The 21,381-nt window shown below is 42.5% G+C and overlaps 1 protein-coding gene across 2 annotated transcripts in view; it reads right to left on the bottom strand.

Annotated features, from left to right (window-relative positions):
* The window catches only part of SPAG6 (sperm associated antigen 6), a 56,311-nt gene extending 35,136 nt beyond the window's left edge, over positions 1 to 21,175 (bottom strand). For both annotated transcript variants that reach the window (XM_040968084.1, XM_040968085.1), the window contains exons 1-3: positions 21,151 to 21,175; positions 20,973 to 21,068; positions 2,671 to 2,837 (exon numbers count right to left, since the gene is read on the bottom strand). In XM_040968084.1, the coding sequence (XP_040824018.1) occupies positions 2,671 to 2,837; positions 20,973 to 21,068; positions 21,151 to 21,175 (288 nt within the window). The remainder of the gene's footprint in view (positions 1 to 2,670; positions 2,838 to 20,972; positions 21,069 to 21,150) is intronic.
* Positions 21,176 to 21,381: the final 206 nt, after the last annotated feature.

Genomic DNA, 21,381 nt, shown 5'->3' with positions numbered 1-21,381 from the left:
TCTGGGTCTCCCATGTGGGTGCAGGCTCCCAAGGCTTTGGGACATTCTCCAATGCTTTCCCAGGCACAAACAAGGATTAAGCAATTGAGCCATTGTGCCTGCCAACACCCCCCCCCCTTATTGTGCTCTCTATATAATTAATAGACATATATCCAAACCTAGAAAACAGCCAAGAGCCTTTTATGTGGCCTATATAGGCAGGTTTTGCTCTGAAAGGTAAGAGCCAAGTGCCTAGGAAAAAGAAAGTCCAACGACAGGAGAATCCATAACAAAAATAGAATTTCTGTGACTCCTTGTTGAGCCATTACAAGCATTAGTAAATGGTCTGTCCATCTATAAAACCAAAGAAAATTTCTGCAAAATTTGGATTTATTTTTATTTATTTTTGTAGCCTGGTAAAATAGATATAATTCTAATTATCCTTCTAACAGTTATAATGTGTGTAATTCAGCAAAATCTAGTGCTTTCTCTGTATTGTGCAACCGTCACTACAACCTAGTTTGAGAATGCTGTCATTGCCCCAGCAAGCCACGCCTGGCGGGTTGAGCAATCACTCCCCATTCCTTTCTCTCCTGGCCCCCGGGCACACCACAGATCTGTTTCTGTCTCTATGGATTTGCATATTCTGGATATTACATGAAAATAGAATCCTACAATCTGTGGCCTTTCCAGCCTGGCTTCCTTCACTTGGCATGGCATTTGTAAGGGCTCGTCTGTGAGGCGGTTAGCAATGCCTTATTCCTTTTGATACCTGGATCAGCAAACTCTGCTTATCTGTTCATCTGCTGATGGACTGAACCTGCTTCCGCCTTTGGGCTGTTGTGACTAATGCTGCTATGAACGTTTGTGTACATATTTTATTTGAACACCTGTTTTCAATTCTTTTGGATACAGAATTAGGAGTGGAGTTGCTGAGTCATATGGTAACAATGTTTAATTTGCTGTGGACCTGCCAAACTGTTTCTTAGGGCAGCTGAACCATTTTACATTCCTGCCAGCCAGGGATGATGAGCCTAGTTCCTCAACATCCTGAGCAACACTTGTGCTTCTGATGCATGTATTTTCTCAATTGTAGCCATCCTGCTAAGTGTGAAGAGATGACACTCTATTATCGTTTTGATTTGCATTTTCTATGACTAATGCCATTTGAGTATTTTTCATATGCTGATTGGCTTTTTGTAGATATTCATTGGGGTCTATGGCCAGACCACCCTGAACATACCCGATCTCATCAGATATTCATTGGGGAGATGCTAATTTAAATTATTTGTCCATTTTTCAATTGAGCTGTCTTTTTTTCTACCCAAATAGGGATTTCATCTTAAAGCCAAACGTCAGGAAAGATGTAGTGCATGGTTATGAAAAACCAGTAGAACAGTTCAAAACCCTACCTACAGAAGGTCCTTAGTGATCACAGCAGCCAGGCAGGCGACACTGTACAGAAACGCTGAGTGGTGCCAGAGAGGGGAAGAAAGCCGGGGTACCTTTACACGGAGCTTGCAAGATCTGACTTGCTTGTACACTTGGTAACAAATGCTTTATCAAACCTTCCATTAAACACATTCTCTCTCTCCTTGGGATTGCTTTTCTACCCCTTGCTTCAAGGCCTCTTTTCACTGTTGCCACTAACCAGGTTTCACCTGCATACCAGGAGTCCTGAAAGCAACCATTTATTTGTGTAGGACCCAACAAAACTCCCTAAAACAGATCCTAGAGCTTTGTCTAACGCTCTCACAAACAGAAATATAACTTTCCGTAGAATTTCCTGGAAAGGTTTAAATCTGTTTCCTTCCTATATTAACAATAGTGGCAAAAAAAAAAAAAACAACTACATACTAGCCTAAGAGCAAAAAACAGTAGAGATATTTTGATTCAATTGAAGGTTGTATTATCATTCTAAAAATTCTGATACCTATAAACAGTAGTGCCTACACTACTGAATTTTTTTTTAAAAAGTCTCTAAAACACAGGGAGCAGAGCGATGGCTCTACTGGCTAATCATCCACCAGCAGCTAGCTCTAGTCCCAGCTGCTACACTTCCCATCCAGCTCTCTGCTTGAGCTCTGGGAAAGCAGCAGAGGACGGCCCAAAGCTTTAGGACCAGGAAGAAGTTCTTGACTTTGGATCATCTCAGCTCAAGCTTTTGCAGCCTTTTGGGGAATGAACCAGCAGATGGAAAATCTTTCCCTCTCTGTCTCTCCTTCTCTCTGTAAATCTGCCTTTCCAATAAAAATAAATAAATCATAAAACAAACAAAACAAAATAAAAACCCTCAAATAAAACCCTCAAAATAAACCCTCAAAATAAAAAACCTTCAAATAAAACCCTCAAAATAAAAACCCTCCAAATAAAAACACGCAACTTCATGTTTTAAAAATTGTTACCTTAGGGGGTAGGCATTTGGCTTAGCTAGTTGAAATACCTTCATCACCTATGAGAGCACCTAGACTCAACTAGCACCTTAGGTGCTGACGCCAGCCTCCTGGGAGGCGGAGGCGATGGCTCAGGTTACCGGGTTCTGGCCACCAATGGGAGAAACTTCATTTCAGTTCCCATTTCCTGGCTGTGGGCCAGCTCAGCTCTGACCCTTATGGCCATTTAGAGAGTGAACCAGCAAGCAGATAGCTCTCTCTGATTCTGCTCCCTGAAAAAATAAAATCAAATTCTTACATTCTGCTCAGACATCGAATAAACAAGCTGTGGAAGAATGTCGCCCTTCACAACTGCTTCTGCCAGGTCTTCGTTGTAGTTGGCCAGCCTCCCAAGGGCGAGTGCAGCCGTCTGTTGAATGGAAGGGACTACGTCCAGAAGTAGCGGCCGCAGCAAAGACATGACACCTGAGTTAAATCCCGAAAAAGCAGGAATCAGCAAACTTTAAATTAAAAAGTAAACATGTAATTCAGCTTCCACACAGACAAGAAGATTAAAGGTAAAAATCACACCCATACACGCTACCCATTAAGAACTAATAGGACATTCGGATACCCCTCACTGGCCAAGACACAGAATTATGAAACGCACAGTGCCACACGGAAGCCACAAAAGCTTTGGAGCCCAGTCAGAGGCGTTGCCCTGAGGAAGGCTGTGGAGGTCGTGGTGGGCAGGAAGGGTTTTGTGCCCCTTTGCAAATCTTGTCTTTTGAGACCCAAGCCAGGTCCTTTCTTCTCGCTGAAGTCTTTCGTTTGGTGCTGCTGCTTTTTCCAACTGAATTTACACTTCATTGTAGAAATTTTATCAGGATTTTATCTCAGAGTGAGGGAGCTGGCAGGGCCACTTGGCTAGGGCCTCACATTCACCAAAAAAAAAATGTATGAGTACTATTACCAAATAAATTCTTCAAGTTAAGGAAGCAAAATGTGTTATCAGCTCTCATAAGTTCATCCTAGGACTAAATACATAGTAGGAATTGAATCATTATCATTTCAACAATTGATGGTTTTTGATATGATATTTTAGAGTGATTTTAAGTAAGCGCTAGCTTTGTTTAAACAAACTCTATTGAGCACTTCCACACTATACAAGCATTGGGCTCAGACTTTCCAAAACAATTCACTAAACTTTCCTAGCAAACCCTGTTCGTCTGTCTGTTTTACAGATAAGGAAATTGGGGATGACTAACAAATGGCAGAGTAAGGTTAGAATTCAAACAATCCTCCTTATTGTTAAATAATGTCAGTATGTATTGAAAATCGAAAGGATAGGAGAAAGGAAGTCAATAGGCACGTTTTGGTACTTTCATGAGGTAGTCCATCTTTTTTCTTATTTACTTCACCTTGCTATAAAATCTGGAAAGACGTTAGGTATTCCTTCTGTTTTACTGTGCTGTGGTAGGCTAAGGTTACAGGGAAGGTGGGACCAACCCAAACCCAACAAAGCATTCTTTGGCTTTGCAAACTTAATTTACACCAGGTTATTCAACTTACTGTCACTACATCTTTCCTTGAAAGCATATTTGAGTGACGCATAAAAGCAAATGAGGTCAGGATTGCTTTATAATGTACTATGCAGACATAGTGGAAATACAGCAAAAAGAAAACATTCGCAATAACACTAGTAGGTCAAAGTAAGAGAGACGGTTCTACCAGAAGAGTCACAGCAGAGAACAATGGTGCTTGTCAGACCTGCCCAGCTTTCCCCATGTTCCGGTTTCACTTGGTCGTCCTTTTCTGTCCCAGCTGGCTAGACGAGCTCATCCTGTGGAAGTCCACAGTCCCAAGGATGGCTCCCACACAAGCTAGCTGGCTGGCCCCGCAGGCACCCAGGCTCTTGCTCACTCTGTGTCAAAGTTCATGTTACCTAAGCCCCACCCTCATGAGCGTTGCCTTTACAGCTACACTTTAAGAAAATAATTTCTGAAATATCTCACGACACAGAATAAGGTATTGAAATGACAGCTGTTGATATGTTATTTCTAGAAGATCGTACACAAGGGCTCCAGCACTCCATATGAGCACCAGTTCACATCCCAGCTGCCGCCCCTGGCCATCCAGCTCCCTAATAATGACCTATGAAAGCAACAGAGAATAACTCAAGTCCTTGGGTCCCTGCATCCATGTGGGAAGTATGGAAAGAAGCTTCTGGCTCCTGGTTTTGGATCAACCAGGATGATTGGGGACTGAACCAGGGGATGACACATCTGTCTCTCTCTCTCTTTGTAACTGCTTTTCAAAAGAAAAATATAATAAATCATTAAAAAAAAATAATATTGGATTTGACAGTTTGTTGAGCTCTTCTTTGTAGTTTGCTCTGTTTTACCTTGTTTTATGTGATAAAACGTTGACAATAAAAGTGATACATGCTAAAATGTAAACAAGACAATTTTCCATTAGAAAGTGCACAGCTGTGTGATGCTGTGTGCCTTCACAATGTGGCATAGCCACTACCATTGACGAACTGCCCAGCACATGCATCATCCCATCTTCCCTTCAGGATTCCAATTTTTTCACATCCTCAGGAATCTGTTATTTTCACACTCTTTTTACTGTTTTGAACATAGCCACCCTAAGGAGTGTAAGGTGGCATCTCCCAGATTTGATTTGCATTTCCCTAGCACTCATGATGTTGACCATTTTCTCATGTGCTTTATTGGCCATTTGTGCACCTTCTTTGGAGAAATGCCTACAAAAGCCCTTTACCTATTTTTGAATTGAGTTGTTTTTGTGGTCACTGTCATCAGATTATTTGACATCTTATTATAAGTATGCATCATTTTATTTAATAGAGGTCAATACTCAGTCAACTTACAAACTTTTCACAAGAAATTTGTTCATGAGGCAAAAATATATAAAGTATGCTTGGAATAGTTTCCATGCTTTTCTTTTGCCTGATTGTTCTAGTATTCCCTTTCCCTTGCCCACTTCATACATTTAGGTAAAGGTTGTGTTTCATTGTTTTTACAGATACAATTAGGAAATAAATCCAGCCAATCCATGCTGAGTTTTTCACATTGGATTATTTTTAAAATTAAGTATGTATGTTTAAGAATTTAAAGAGTTGCCCAGCACAGTAGCTTAGCAGCTAACGTCCCCTCCTTGCACTCATCAGGATCCCATTAGGGTGCCAGTTCTAATCCTGCCATCCCTAATTTCCATCCAGCTCCCTGCTTGTGGCCGGGGAAAGCAGTAGAGGACAGCCCAATGCCTTGGGACCCTGCAGCCATGTGGAAGACCAGGAAGAGGCTCCTGGCTCCTGGCTTTGGATAGGCACAACTCTGGCCGTTGCAGCCACTTGGGGAGTGAATCAGCGGACAGAAGATCTTCCTGTCTCTCCTCCTCTCTGTATATCTGACTTTCTAATAAAAAATAAAAGAAATATTTTTTAAAAATTTAAAGTGTGAGTTTACTTTTCTGGGGTTATAGTACTTAATTTTAAGTATTTATTGTTGGTTATAGTATTCAGCCAATCTATCATAGATTTCCCAATATTTGAAATTTCAGTTTATAGTTTTCATGCTTTCTCTCTGACATCCCAATATAAGTAAAATATAACATAAAAATAAGTAAAATGTAATATACAAAATAAGCATGAATGTTTGCCAACTGAACATTTGATCTATTTAAATCTTGATAAAGATTTCTTGTTGCCCTAGTCATCCTACCACCTGCTTTTTTCTGAAAACTTCATTTACTCAAAATAAAGTGATAGAGTGAAGGAAAGGAAAAAGAGTTCTTATACCCGCTGGTTCACTTCCCAAATGATTGAACTGTCCAGGGATGAGTCATGTTAAGAGCCAGTCATTCCATCCAGGTCTCCCATGTGGGTGGCAGGGGTCCAAGCACTTGGGCATCTTTCCCAGACGTATTAACAGGCAGCTGAATGGAAAACAGAACAGTCCAGACTTTGATGCAGGATGCTGGTGTCATAAACGGGTGCTTAACCCACTGTGCCACAACACTGCTCCCATCTTCCTTTATTTGTTAAGTTTTTAAGTTTATATTTATTTTTTTCATTGTGGTAAAACTTATATAGAATTTTTATTATTTGAACTGTTATTGAGTATACAAGTCAGAGGCATTTAGTACACTGGAGTACACACCAAAGGATCAAATGATAATTGTAGATTTACCTTTTGCTGGATCCAATTAACAATTATACATTTGCATTGAAAAAATGAGAGGCAGAAAGAAAAAGAGAGGGAGAGCACCAACTCCCATCTGCTGGTTCACTGCCTCCAACATTCTGAACAGTCCTGAGCTTCCCCAGCCACAGGCAACAGCCAAGAACTCCATCCAGGACTTCCCATGGAAGATGCGGGTGGGAGTGGGCAGGAGCCTGATGAATGGAGACATCACTGTTACCTTTCAGGATCCACGGTAACAGGAAGCTGCAATCAGGAGCCATAGTCAGAAGTAGAATCCGGATCCATGCAACTCTAAACTGTCATGTTGCTGCTAGGCTAAACATCTGCCCTCACGTTTAACTCTTTGAGGAACTGTCAAACTGTTTTCCATTGTAGTTTTATATTCCCACCATCAAAGCACAAGTGTTCCAGCTTTTGTGCATTCTCATCAACATTTGCTTTTGGTTTGGCTTCTTCGAAAGAGCCATCCTAATGAGCACGAAGTGGTGTTTCGTTGTGGTTTTTATTTGCATTCCCCTAACGACTGGTGACGTATTGAGTCTCTTATCATGTGCTTATTCGTCATTTTTCTTCCTTGGAGTAACTTATCAAGTCCTTTGCTCATTTTTGAACTGGATTGTTTTGCTGTTGCTGCTGAGCTGTGCAGGTTCACGTTCTGATTATGCATCTCTTCCTCACCTTTTGCCTTACAAATTTTTTCTCTTGCTCTGAAGGCTGCATTTACACTCTCTCGGTAGTGTCCTTTGAACCTCTCTTTTGCTTTTTATTCCTAAATTGATTTCTACCACTTATTTTTCTTTCCAATTCCATTCAAATTAATAGATTAGTAAAATTCAGATATGTATTATTTCAAAGTTTACAAAACTTAAAAAAAAATTAAAATCCCAGCATTATGTTTGATTTTCAGCTGCAGTAAACTTTAGCTATGAAACTCCTGTTCATTCACACTTTTGGAAGAAGTGGTTTTTCTCATCCAGTTAACCAATTACACTACCAAGGATTCACCAGTGAACTCTCAGTGTTTCTATCTGACCGAAGCATTCTGTTTGGGGTCCAAGGAGAGCATCATGGATACCTCCTGCTTTAGAAGGATACATGCCTCCCTGTATCCTAAGGCAACAGAGTGAGGTAGTTCAGAGCATGTGCCTAGAGGGAGAGGCATTGAGTTATAACCTGGGCTCTGCCACCGCCTACCTCTGGGACCTCTGCAAGGACACTTAGCAGCTTGGTGCTTGATTTCCTCAATCGCAAAAAAAAAAAAAAAAAAAAAAAGGAAAAATATTAGGGCCAGGCCAGGACTAAAATGGTGAGAATGAAAAGTTAAAATTTCTAATATGCTAGGAAGATTACCTGGGATAAAATAAATACCATTGGTTCCTATAAAACTATAGCACTCATCAGTTTCCCAAGTTGAGTGTATTTTTACCTTATTATTAGTAAATGTCCCATTAATAAATACCTTTTATTATAATTACGAGGTGTTTTAGGTTTCACAGTCCCATAGGCAGAGTCCTTTTTTAAAACCATATATTGTAGAACTGGTATAGAATGAATAATTCATTCATGAAACCGCTAATAAGAATCTACAAAGTGTTGAAACTGAAAATGTTCTTGATCTTAAGCAATTCATAAAGGAGTGTAAAAGATAATACCAACACACAATGCATGCAAATGTAGACATAGAGCTTTTCTGCAAATATACAACAGAACACTGAATCCAGGCTTTGAGGAACACTGAGGTGACCAGGCAGAAGTAACATCCAACGTCAGAAGGCTGTTAGGCTGAGTGCCGGCTGAAACCAATCGGAGCAAGTGGAGAGGGACAGGATTGGGGAATATTCCAATCAGAATGAATTCATGTGCAGAAGTAGAAAACATCTGACATGCCAATAAAGCTGAGTTGGCAGCGTGGCTGTACTGTATGTGAGGAGGTAAGAGGCTGGGAAATGAGAGAAAGAGATCCATGGAGACATCTCTGAGGTGTCAAGAAAATGACTGAAATATTTTGAACTTTGCCTAAGCATTAATGTCAGTGCAAGGAGAGGATCAAACCTGCTGTGTATAAGGAAGGACCACTCTGGGTACAGCGGGCAGAAAGGGTGGCAGGGGGACAAGGGTGGAGGTGCGATCACCATGCAGGAAGTCAACAGGAACCGAGCAGATTTGAAGAGAGCCTGGGGAGTGGCACCAACCAAAGGAAAGCAGAGAAGTGAATGGCCAAGGAGAGGTTTATGAAGAGGGAGGAATCAGGAATGCTGCCATGTTGGACAAAAGAAGCCTGTTGCAGACTATTGAAGAGACCTCAATAAATTCATACTGGCCTGAAAAATAAAGTATGAGGGTTGGTGTGACAAGAAATAAAGCCAGAAAGGCCATCTGAGGGCTGGATTAGATCATCTGTGGCTCACATTAAATCCTGGGATATTGTTCCAAGTGGGATGGGATGACGGTCGCCACACTGACTCTCAGGGAGCTGAATACATCAAAGAGTGAACAGTTCCCAGGTGTGCCATGTATGGCTACTGCTTGGGCACTGCACACATCAAGGGTATGCTACTCCTGGGCATCAGGTGGCAAGCTGCTCCCTGAGGCTGCGCACCATGGCAGCGATCCTTGACAGCACTCTATGTGGTTCTTGAGTTTGTTTTACATGAATAACTTCTTGTAGCCTCAATAAAGTTCATAAACATCTCTGAAACACAGCTTGTATTAAAAAAAAAAAAGCAAAAACCTTCTTTTCTACTTCTCAAATTACATAGCACAGTCTGACTATTCAGCTACTCCTTACTTAAACACATGTTGCTTTTTGCCCTTGAAATGGTCATCCACCTTAATATTACTTTAAGTATTATTTGTTCCTCTACTACAGTCTGTTTACAATCACACTTACCAACCTTACTTGAAGGGAATTTTACATTTTTATTCCTATGATTCCTTCATTTATATGACTATGTTTTTACTGCAGAAAGTTTCACAACACATGTGAACTACATATAATTTGCTCTCATTTCCTTTGTTGGTCATATTTTACTTGAAAATATCTGTGCTCCTCTCTTGCCTTTTTTAGAACAAGAATTTTCAAGTCATGATTGGTTTCTTTGATTATACACCTCTAGCCACGACTGCTACATTTGATTTTGGCATGGCATATCCTGTTTGCCTTGTTTTCTGGTAACATTGCTTTTCACTGCCACAATCATAAAGTCAATTATGATTCAAAATGCTGGGTGATCAGTTTCTATCAGGGTGAGTTAAGAACTAAGTTGAGGCAGCCTGCAACTTCACTAGAAAGCAAGAGACCACATCACAGACTTGCTTATTTCCTTAACAACTGCTTCTCTGGCATATTTCCCATGTGCCAAGCGCTCTGCTAAGAAATGCACGGATACTAACCCACTTAATCCTCACTCAATCCTCTGAAGTAGGATTTACTATCTATAGCTTCAGGGTTGACCTCTCCCATTTCTCCTCTTCGCTGTCAATCACACCCCATCCACCAATGAAAACTGGCCAACGTGTGTGGGATGCATCCAAAGGCTAGAATCCACTGAATTCCTATTTTAACAGGAAAACTATCACAATTGTCTTCCATGATTGCTGTATTAAAGGGATCCTTGTTTTTTTTTCAGTACAGTTGACCCTTGACATGATCACAGCCACTGCTGGCTGTGAGATCGTAAACAGAGTGGAAATACAGATCAAAACATTAATGGCAAGTTCAATTTACCTTACACTCCAGATGAAATGATGGGAATGAATAAACATGAGACACGCTTTTAATATCATTTGCATATGATCATACAAGTTCTGTATATCCAGACCTTTGTCTCCAGAACAGATTTCTCCTTGTCTCCAGCTTGCTACATTCACACTGCTTATCACAGTCACTGATGCGGGGATATCTCCAACACGCTTGCATCTCAACTTTGTAAGAGTGAAATGCCTTTTGTAGCCCTGGTTAACAACTCCATGTGCCTGCGAGACAAGAAGCCAAAGGGTCGGCTCGCTTCCACCTCTAACCTGCCGCTTCTCCAAAGGAACTAGCTTCTGCAGACTTTACCTTCCCGATGTCTCTTCTGCAACATAACTGCTGAAATAAAAAGGAACATACAGTCTTGGGGAGCCAGTCGTGACCTCTTCTATCCTAGTCTCCGCACTACTGTTATTATCATCTTTTTGAATGGACCCAATCACTGCCCTAATTAAAACCCTCAGGGATTCTGCACCAGTTACAGGAGAAACCTAAGCTCCACATGAAACCCTCTGTGATCCAGCCTGCTTTCTTCTCCAGCCACAGCCGACTTTTCCTCGACTTGTTACTCCTGGGTCCAGCCACACCTACACACTGGTTCTTTCTGTCTACACCACCTTTTTGTTGTTCCCTCCACCTGAGTGCAGTTCCATGCCGCTAAGCCCTGAGAAGGCAGCGCGGACAGCATCAACTCCTCCCAGATGTTTTCATTGACCACTGCCCCTCCTTCCTAAAGCCTGAGTTAGGTGCCCTTCAAATAAAAGCTGTTTACATTTCTCCCCAGTAACAAATAAACTCCCTGAGGGCAGACATCAGGCAGTTATTTTCAAATAATCAGCCTTGAAGCATTCATCCGGTACTTGGATACTCCACAAACATTTCTTAAATGTTGAATGAGTTAATGTGAAGATTAATGCGGTTTTTCTCTCCTTTCAGGTAAATTAGTTAAATTAAAGCAAAATGGATGACATTATGTTGAGAGGTACTTTTTAAAATAGGAAATCAGATATCTGTGAGTCACTGGTAACCTTAAATTCACAAGTCTCTAATAAACTCAGACAAGTCTTAAGTCAAACGTCCCCTCACACTTCCCCTAAGCCAGGTACCCACTCGTGTCCTGGTAACTAGAAGTTACTGAAGATCAGTAGAGACAAGCACTTGGTGGCTCCCTCGTGTCTGCCCTGGAGGATCACAGCATTCCCAATGGGATAAAAGGAAGTATGCAGAGGAATCTCCCCAAAGTGACGATGAAGCAGGGCACACACACAGAACATCACATCACATCACATCACATCACATCACATCACATCACATCACATCACATCACATCACATCACATCACATCAGCCGCGGCTGAGCCAGCCAAGTGCAGTGAAGCTATCCAGAAACTCACAGACAGGCACCTGCCGAACAGGAGCAGGCATGCTCCCAGGCGAGCCAGAGTTCCTGGAAAACGGGAGCGTGCTGAGACTTAGCTCTGTGCGTGTGCTGTTGCTGTGGAGTGAGGCTGCCAAGCAGTATCTTGGGTGACACATACGGCTGCAGTGCTGTTTCGTGCCAGATTCAGGCAGAACAGCCTGCCTGCCGGCGTCAACAGCTCAGCTGCGCACAGCCCCCTTGGCCATTCCTTGGTTCCCTCGTTGGACACTAATGCTGGCCATGCTGCTGCATTAGATAAAACTCCAGTGTCACACGGCTATCCTCTGAAACTGAGTCTACAACTCCTAATTCCTTTGGAATGAATAAAAGCTGGACCTCGCACAGTAGCCTAGTGGCTAAAGTCCTTGCCTTGCATGCACCAGGATCCCATATGGGTGCCAGTTCATATCCAGGCTGCTCCACTTCCGATTCCAGCTCCTACTTGTGGCCTGGGAAAGCAGAGGACAACCCAAAACCTTGTGACCCTGCACCCGTGTGGGAGACCCAGAAGAAGCTCCTGGCTTCTGGCTTCAGATTGTCTCAGATCTAGCCTTTGCAGCCACTTAAGACATGAACCAGTGGATGAAAGGTCCTTCTGTCTCTCCTCCTCTCTGTAACTCTGCCTTTCCAATAAATAATAATAATAATAATTTTAAAAAGAGAATGAATAAAAGCTGATATTGCTTTTTGACTGACATTGATTTTTGTTCCTTTATATTCCCACTAAAACAGACAGCTGCTTCTCCCCAAAATCAGGCTTCTTTTCCCTGGCCTCTTCCAGGTCAACAGCTCCTCTCAGGTAAACCTGCTGTTTCTTCCCCAGTCACCGGCTGCCAGAAACTCACTGGTGTGCACAATGAATGCAAGCTTGGTATTTAGCATCGGAAGTAAATGGCAGCTGATGCTCTTGGTGGCCAGTGGAGGAGCTCTGTTGTCCAAGTCTGTGGTGGGAAGCACAAGCCAGGGCTCCCAGTGCAGCAAGGGGGCTTACCCACAGCATGCAGCCACCTCCTGCCGACAGGGGACATTCCTGTTACAACTACACAAAGAATGGGAAAAAAAATAAACAAACCTTTAAAAAAATAAAATAGTAAATCAATAAGACCAGATCTTAAAAAGCAAAAAATAATAAACTGTTCACTTACCCCAAATCATTCCACAGACATAATTTCATTTTAGTTTGAAAGTTGAAAGACACAAATTTTGAATTAGTCCTTTCTTTCTTTTTAAGATTTATTTTTATTGGAAAGTCAGATATACAAAGAGGAGGAAAGACAGAGAAGAAGATCTTCCAGCCGATGATTCACTCCCCAAGTGGCCGCAACGACCGGTGCTGTGCCGATCTGAAGTCGGGAGCTTCTTCTGGGTCTCCCACACTTGTGCAGGGTCCCAAAGCCTTGGGCCTTGACTGCTTTCCCAGGCCACAAGCAGAGAGCTGGGTGGGAAGTGGAGCAGCCGGGACATGCACCAGCACCCATATGGGATTCTGGGCCTGCAAGGTGAGGATTTAGCCACTAGGCTATTGTGCCAGGCCCAGTCCCTTTTCTGTTACGCTTTCTCTTTCATCGTGTACCTATCACATCCATCTGTCTGCAGAAGATTAGAATAGGTAGAAATGGGAAGTTAGACCGGAACTAGCAGAACATGGCTTGAGGCTTTGAGCCCCTGCACCACGTGGGAGACGTGCCCAGCTCTGGCTGTTTGAGGCCACTTGAGGAGTGAGCCGCTGGATGGAAGATCTCTTTGGCTGTCCCTCCCTCTCTCTGTAACTGACTTTCAAGTGCTTTGAAAGAACCCTTTGTTTGAAAAGACTTTCCTTGGGAGTCAGAGGAGTCTATCAGGCACCTTCCTCTTAGCTGGACTCCACCCCACCTCCAAGGCCCCTCAGCAGGCTCTCGATCTAAGCAGATTCTCAGACTGACAATGCTCCCTCAAGGCCACCTTGCTCCTCAGCTTCCAGTGTTTTACAGACTTTCAGGTGCTTTGAAAGAATCCTTTGTTTGAAAAGACTTTCCTTGGGAGTCAGAGGAGTCTAACGGCCCACCCTTAAGCCCTAAATATTACTCCCACTCCCTCAAGCCACATCAATAATCTTTAAAAATGTGTTTATTTTTACTTGAAAGGCAGATTTTACAGAGAGAGAGGTATTCTATGCACTGGTTGACTCCCCAAATGGCCACAACCACCAGAGCTGGGTCAGTCCACACCAGGAGTCAAGCTCCCACACGGGCGCAGGAGCCCAAGGCCTTGAATCATCCTCCCCCTGCTTCCCCAGGCCATAAGAAGGGAGCTGAATCAGAAGTGCAGACATCAGAACTTGAACTGGTATCCATTCAGGATGCTGGCACCATGGGCAGAGGCTTAGCTTATTTCACTACACCACTGCCCCCAGACCACCAGGAACTTCCCAGTTAAGATTAGTCCCCCACTCAAATTCCCATGATGACCCCCAAGAACACCTCAACAACCAGAGTTACACAATTATTGGACATCTGATAATCGTTGGTGCTGTGGCATATCGGGTTAAAGTAACATTTTGGACAACAGAATCCTATACTGGACAACTAGTTTGAGTGTTTTTGATCTGGCTTCCTGCTACTGTACCTATGAAGGCAACAGAAGATGGCTCAAGTGCTTGGGCCTGGAGTAACCCCAGGCATTGTGGCTGTTTGGGGAGGGAACCAGCAGATGGAAGAGTTCTCTCTTTACCCCTCTGTGTCTGTCACACTGCACTGGAAGGAAGGAAGGAAGGAAAGAAGGAAGGAAGGAAGGAAGCAAGGAAGGAAAGAAGGAAGGAAGGAAGGGAGGGAGGGAGGGAGGGAGAGAGAGAGAGAGAGAAAGAAAGAAAGAAAAAAGAACAAAGAACAAGCTATTTTTATGAGTTATTTATTTTATTGGACAGGCAGATACACAGAGAGAAAGATCTGTCTGCTAATTCACTCCCCAAGTGGCTGCAATAGCCAGAGCTGATTTAATCCAAAGCCAGGAGCCAAGAGCTTCTTCTGGGTCTCCCACTCGGGTGTAGGGTCCCAAGGCTTTGGGCTGTCCTCCTGCACCCAGATGGGATCCTGGCACATGCAAGGTGAGGACTTCAGCCACTAGGCTACTGTGCTAGGCCCTCAAATCAGCTATTTTTAAGAAACCTAAACATAGAGCTTGTTTCAACAGTTAACATCAAGTTTTATTAAGAACTCATGGGGCCAGGTGTGGTGGCCTAGCGGCTAAAGTCCTCACTTTGAACACACCAGGATCCCATATGGGCACCAGTTCTAATCTGGTGGCCCTGCTTCCCATCCAGCTCCCTGCTGTGGCCTGGGAAAGCAGTTGAAGACGGGCCCAATGCCTTGGGACCCTGCACCCGAGTGGGAGACCCATAAAAAGCTCCTGGCTTCTGGCTTCAGATTGGCTCAGCTCTGGTCATTGCAGTCACTTGGGGAGTGAATCATCGAACGGAAGATCTTCCTCTCTGTCTCTCCTCCTCTCTGTATATCTGACTTGGCAATAAAAATAAATAAATCTTTTTAAAAAAAGAACTGAAATCATCTAGAAATACTTTACTAATTCCTAAAGGGTAAAGCTAAAACAAAAACAAAACACATGATAAAGCAGAAATGAAGAAGCAGGTTTTGTTCCAGTTCAGCCACTAACTCGCTGTGTAATGAGGACAATTATCCAAGCTTCCTTGGATTTTAAGAAAGGCCTAAGCTGTTAGATTCTGATTTTTAAACAGATGTGTACGTACATTGCCATCTTTGTGGTTATAGCAGGTAAAGCCATCACCTTTAATGCTGGCATCCCACACAGACACCCATCATACACTGCTCCACTTCCTCTTCAGACCTCCGCTGACCTAAGAAAAGTAGCAGAGCAAGGTGCAACTGTTTGGACTCCTGCACCAGTGTGGGAGACCCAGATGCAACTCCTGACTCTTGGCTTCAGCTTGGCCTGTCCATGGCTGTTACGGCTATCTGAGAAGTAAACCAGTGAATGGAAGATCTCTCTCTGTCTCTCTCTCTCTCTCTCTCTGTGACTTTCAAATAAATAAATAAATCTTTTTAAAAATGTACACTTGCAAAAACAATTTGCTTTTTGTTTTCTTTAAACATCTTGAACTCCTATTCTTTGCTAAACATTGTGGTAGGCATGGAATTTAAAGCTCGAGGGGGGAAAACAAACTAAATAATCACAGCTGTGGTAAGAAAGAGAAATCACAGGAGCAACGGCAGTATAAATCACGCCACTTCACTCACTGCAAGGGATCCAAGGACTGGCACTCACAACACCCACATTTACTTATGTGTTGATCAGAATGCAGCACCTGGGTTTGAGACCCTGCTCCACTCTTTATTTCACCTTCTTGCTATTACACACACCCAGGAAGGCTGAAAGGTGGCTCAAGTGGTTTGGTCCTGGTTGTCCACGAGGGAAACTTGCCCTGGGTTCCTGACTGGTCTATCCTCAGCCATTGGGGGTCACTGGGAGACCGAGCCAGTCCATGAAAAGCTGTTCTCTCTCTGCTTCCCTCCTCACTTCTCAGATGAATAAATGGGAATGAGTGGAAATCACTTGGGCAGAGAACTAGAGGGAAAGCTTCGAGGCAGCAGAGGAAAGGCCCTAAGATAGCATTCAACTGTCAAATGGAATTACGGTAGAGCAAAGCAATTTTTCTAAAACTTTGGGGACAAAAATCAAAGATTTCATCTATAAGAGTAAAATGTAACCCACAGGGACCAGTGTTGTGGCACAGAGGGCAAAACTGCCACCTGCAATGCCAGATTTCTGCATAGGTGCCAGTTTGAGTCCCGGCTGCACCACTTCAGATGCCCCTCCCTGTTTACTAGCATAGGAAAGCAGTGGAGAATCACCCATGTAGGGGGCCAAGAAGAAGCTCCTGATTCCTGGCTTCAGACCAGCCCAGATCCAGCCCTGGCATGTATTCGATGAGCAAAGCAGTAGACAGAAAGTATCTCTCTGTGTCTCTGTCTCTCCCTCTCTTTCTGTAATTCTGCCCTCCGAATAAATAAATAAATAATCTTTAAAAAATGTTTAACCTACAAAAGTTGCCATTTTGAAGCTCAACTTTTATAGGTTCATTCATAACTTGAATTTTTTCAATTATCTATTTTTTTCCAAAATCCAACAGATCTTAGCCCTTGCTCTGTTTTCTCTTTCTCTCTAAGATTTATTTATTTATTTAAAACACAGAGTCATAGAGAAGTAAAGGAAGAGAAAGATGGAGAAAGAAATTTTTCATCCACTAGGTTCCTTCTCCAAATGACCACAACTGCTGGGGCTGGACCAGGCCAAGGGCAAAAGCCAGAAACCCCACACTGGTCTCTCCCATAGACGACAGGGGTTCAAGTACCTGGACCAGCCTCTGTTGCACAGGTTCACAAGCAGGGAGCTGGGCTGGAAGTGGAGCAGATGGAACCTGAACTGCTCAGATGGGATACTGCGCTACCACACAATGCTAGCCCCAACAAATAAGTCTTTTAAAAAAAAAAATCCATGTAGACAGAGTTGGGAACATAGAAAATTCTGAACACTCTTGCGTTTAGGACATACTGTCAAGTGCATACAAGTTCCGAATTGCTATAGCCCCCCAGCATATTTTTCCTTTAAACATATGTAGTAAATCTCTCTATCATTATCTTTTTAAAAAGTCAATGTTTTAGTAAATTGTCCTCCACATTGGTAACTATAAGTTCTTTATATCAATAAAATAGATTCGAACTTAAATAGCATGATTGTTTCATTTTTGAAGTCACTTTGATGATTTTCCTTTGTTTCGATACCCATTGAGGCTGCAAGTTTTTAAGAGAGTTTTACACACATAATAGTTTTAAATACATTATAAATGCTTACTAAGATCTCTTTTTATAGCACACCAGAGTTTTAGTTTATCTGAAGACTTTCAGTATGCTCCAGAGAAGTAATTTAAAATAAATTTATGTCAACAACATATATTGCTTGTTTTCATGAATTCTGAATCCACTTAGTTGCCTTAAGTGGCAAATAAGCTTTCTGCACATGCACATTTAAAGCATGATGTAATCTTCTTTATTACTATTCTTCTGAAAATGTGCCTAACTACTGACTTGCTATGTCTTACCAGTTTATTACATGTTATATGTAAAGCATTACAGAATATTTTTAAGCTTTACCTCAGTTGTATAAAGATCAGGCTTAAAAGAATTTTTTTTTTTTTGTAACTAAACAGTTTAAAAAAAGTTTTCTGAGTTTTGTTGCTTATTTCAGAAGACCTCCTAAACACACCTAAGGGTGGCCTGGTATTTCAATATGCCAAAAAATGTTTCTTAATTTTTAAAACTAAACAACCAGCTGCAATTGTTGAAAATGTATACTTGGTAAGCCACAGTGTATTATCTTTATGATTATAATCGTGTGTTACTAATTATTAAGGGAGAAGAAGATTCAAAATTCATTTTTAAATAGCCGCAAGATGTAATGGTTCAAATATACATGCTTTGAGGGATCACAAAAATATTTAATAAACATTAATTTTTAATGTTTTTATGCATGTTCTTTTGATTTAGAAGGAATAAAATCTCAATTTCTTTAAAAAAACAAAATTTTCAAGGTTATAAATGTTTTGTACAAAGCTGTGTTTCATAGAAACTTTGATTAGAAATCAAACATTCTTTTCCAAATACTCTGAATGGGAAATCTTACAACACTTCGTTGTAATTACACTTGCAATGACATTGAACATATTTAATAAGACAAGCCATCTAATTAGCACTTCAAAGACACAATAAGATCAGAAATTTTAAGTGAGAAAAATCTATTGACAATCTTCATCTTTAAAATTCTTTTCATATAGATGAACTCAATGATTATTAGAGAATTACTGGTTTGATCAGAACATCATGATATATTTCATGTTATCTTGATCTGTGATATATATTTACATATCCCATATATAGTGAAAGGGAAGAAAACACTGAAAATCTTCCCATTTATATAGGCAATATGCTCAAGTTAGGAATGCAATGCTTTGCAATGTGATACCAAAATGAAGACACTTACTGAAAAAAATGTAAGTCGTGGTAATTTTTTTAAAAGAACAAGCCATTTGCATGGTTAAGTTATTGACTATTGTAAAGAAAACTCTTCATTAAAAATTACATCTTTCTTTTTAATTAAAAGAAAAATAGTGTATTACTCGTTTATGGATGCTATATTTCAAATTACTAAAGAAATGCTTGAATTTAACCTAGATAATCTGAAATTCATTCCCTGTTCCTCAGGGTGGAAAAAAAATCTTAGCATGCCATTAAGACATTGGAGTGCAGACAGTTCTAAAACTTTAAGTTGTATTCCTTTTGGGTTTCATTCCTTCATAAGCAAGAATGTAAATGTAAGAGCTCATAGTAAGTCATGGCTGAAAAACTGCAATCATCACTTAACCTTAAGTTCATTCTACAGTCTACACTGCACTCTTATGAAAGAGGCAAACTGCTCCTATTGTGCTAAAAAGTGGTACTCCTATACTTCAATCTTTCCTTATAAAAATGTTTAAAAATATATCAATTATTTGACCATTTAAAACAGTAAGTTTGAATTTGTCTTTGCAAATATTGACCAGAAAGCAAATGTTCCTCTGTACTGACAAGGCCATTGAGTAGGACTGGGGATGGGAGGAGTGGACTTGAACTATTAACAGCATTTAAAAATGTGATGTGCTCTAACAATCTAATCAGTATATTTGAAACACTACGAGCACAGTATAATTCTGGGCACTTTGAGTCTGAATGCAAGTATACAAAAGAGAGAGACAGAGTGAAAGAGAAAATTCATCCACAGGAAAGAACTACAAAAAACAAAATGATCACTTTGGAGATTGACAGAATTTTGAGAAATGCAGAATAGGCTTGGGAAGGGCAGGTGGGTGTGGTGCACCAGGGAGACTGGTAATGATGAAAGTGTGCTGCCTCTGGACCAAACAAAGGAGCACAAGTAAGGCCAGGAGAACCTGGCTACATTCTACAGGTTTCTATCAAGGTCAGCACCCCAGCTAAGGTGTGGTCTGCCAGTTTGGCAAGCTACTATCACTGGGGAAACTGAGTGCAGGGGTTGGGCGGAGTCCCTTGATACCATCTCTTACAACTGCTTATGAATCCGCAATTATCTCCAACTGGAGGCTAGAAAGTTCTAGAGGTTAGAAAATGCACCTTCTCTGTTCTAAATACTACCCCCCCCACACACACACAGCAGTCAAAACACATGCGGAATAAACACCAAAACCCCAGCGACAAGGGAAATCACAGATGTAATTCCCCTTAAAAAAAAAAGCATTCTCTACAAATATCCTTGTTCTGTCATTATTCTTTATTTCTCTGTTGATTTAGATTAGTTTTAATCATCACACTCTATAAACAAGATTTCTCACGAATAGTAGTAATAAAATGCCACCTAACAGTTCAGTGGCAGAACCACCCTTGGTCACACAGAGGGAGGACCATGATTTTTCTCTGTCTGTTCATTTTCACAGATGATAAGACCCCTCTCTCCTTCCGTCCCACTGCCTTCTCCTTGACTTCGGACTCAGAGACTGCGGTGATAGATACCATAAGGATTTAGGCAAAGGCAGGCTTTTAGCCACTTTAAATCTCTTGGAAAAGATTCAAGCATATTCCCCTTTCATTAATGTGAACTGAGAAATAATGTGCAAACCACTCTGGAATTCCTTTGCTGTGAAGAATTCGAAGGCGATCAAAGGCACGGTGACATGCACTGGCACCCGGATAAAATGTATCTGATTAGGGTAGATTCTCATTTATGTAAAATGACTTCCAGGCAATTCGTAAGGCCTTGACTTTCAACCTGACACTTGCCAGACGTCAATGAAGAAGGAAATTGGAACTCTGGGCCCCTCTTACCAGTCTGGAAACTTCATCCCAAGGATCCGCTCAGGAGAAGGGGCGCTTCTACAAGCCTTTGTGGGTTGAGGGCGTAGGAAGCTTAGGGACACGTTCCTCGCGACCCCATCCCGCTGCTCCCGCAAAAGTTCAGCCAGAAGCTGGAATGAGGTGGGGAGCTGAGGCACTGGGAAGGGAGGCCAGACGCGCTGGGCGAGGAGAGGCTGGGGATAGCCCCAGAGGGTATAAGGCAGACCTGAAGGAGCAGGGTCGCCCAGGGTATGAGGAGCGGGCTGAGGAGGCAGGAGCACGGCGCCCACGGGGTCGGGAGTCAGCTCACCCGCGTTCTGCAGGATCTCGATGTTTTGGGGTCTGTTGGCCAGCTCGGCGACCATCTGCACGAACTGGGCGCGGGCTTTCTGGTACTGCTCGAACACTGTGGAGGAGTCAGAGTCGGTGTTGCTGCCCCGTGACCCGGACCAGCCCGCTGGGGCGCCCCACGCGCTCCCCGGCCCTACCTTGAAACACCTGCCTCTGGCTCATGGCGCTTGCCGCTGCTCCTGGCTCCTGGGCGCCCGGGGAACCCGTGAATCCGCGAGAGGCACAGCCGCAGCTGCCACCGTGCCGCCGTCGGGGTCCGTTTCTGTGTACACGCGTCGCCCGCGCAACCGACGGGATCGGGACGCGGCCGTCTCGCGGCGACGGCCAGTCCCCGGCCTGACGTCACGGCCCCCGCGCCCGCGCAGGGC

This window comes from Ochotona curzoniae, unplaced genomic scaffold (genome assembly GCF_017591425.1).
Source record: "Ochotona curzoniae isolate NIBS_2020 unplaced genomic scaffold, NIBS_Ocur_1.0 scaffold_4683, whole genome shotgun sequence".
Classification (NCBI taxonomy): domain Eukaryota; kingdom Metazoa; phylum Chordata; class Mammalia; order Lagomorpha; family Ochotonidae; genus Ochotona; species Ochotona curzoniae.
The sequence above is the reverse complement of the archived record's forward strand: the minus strand, read 5'-3'. Positions and strand labels throughout refer to the sequence as shown.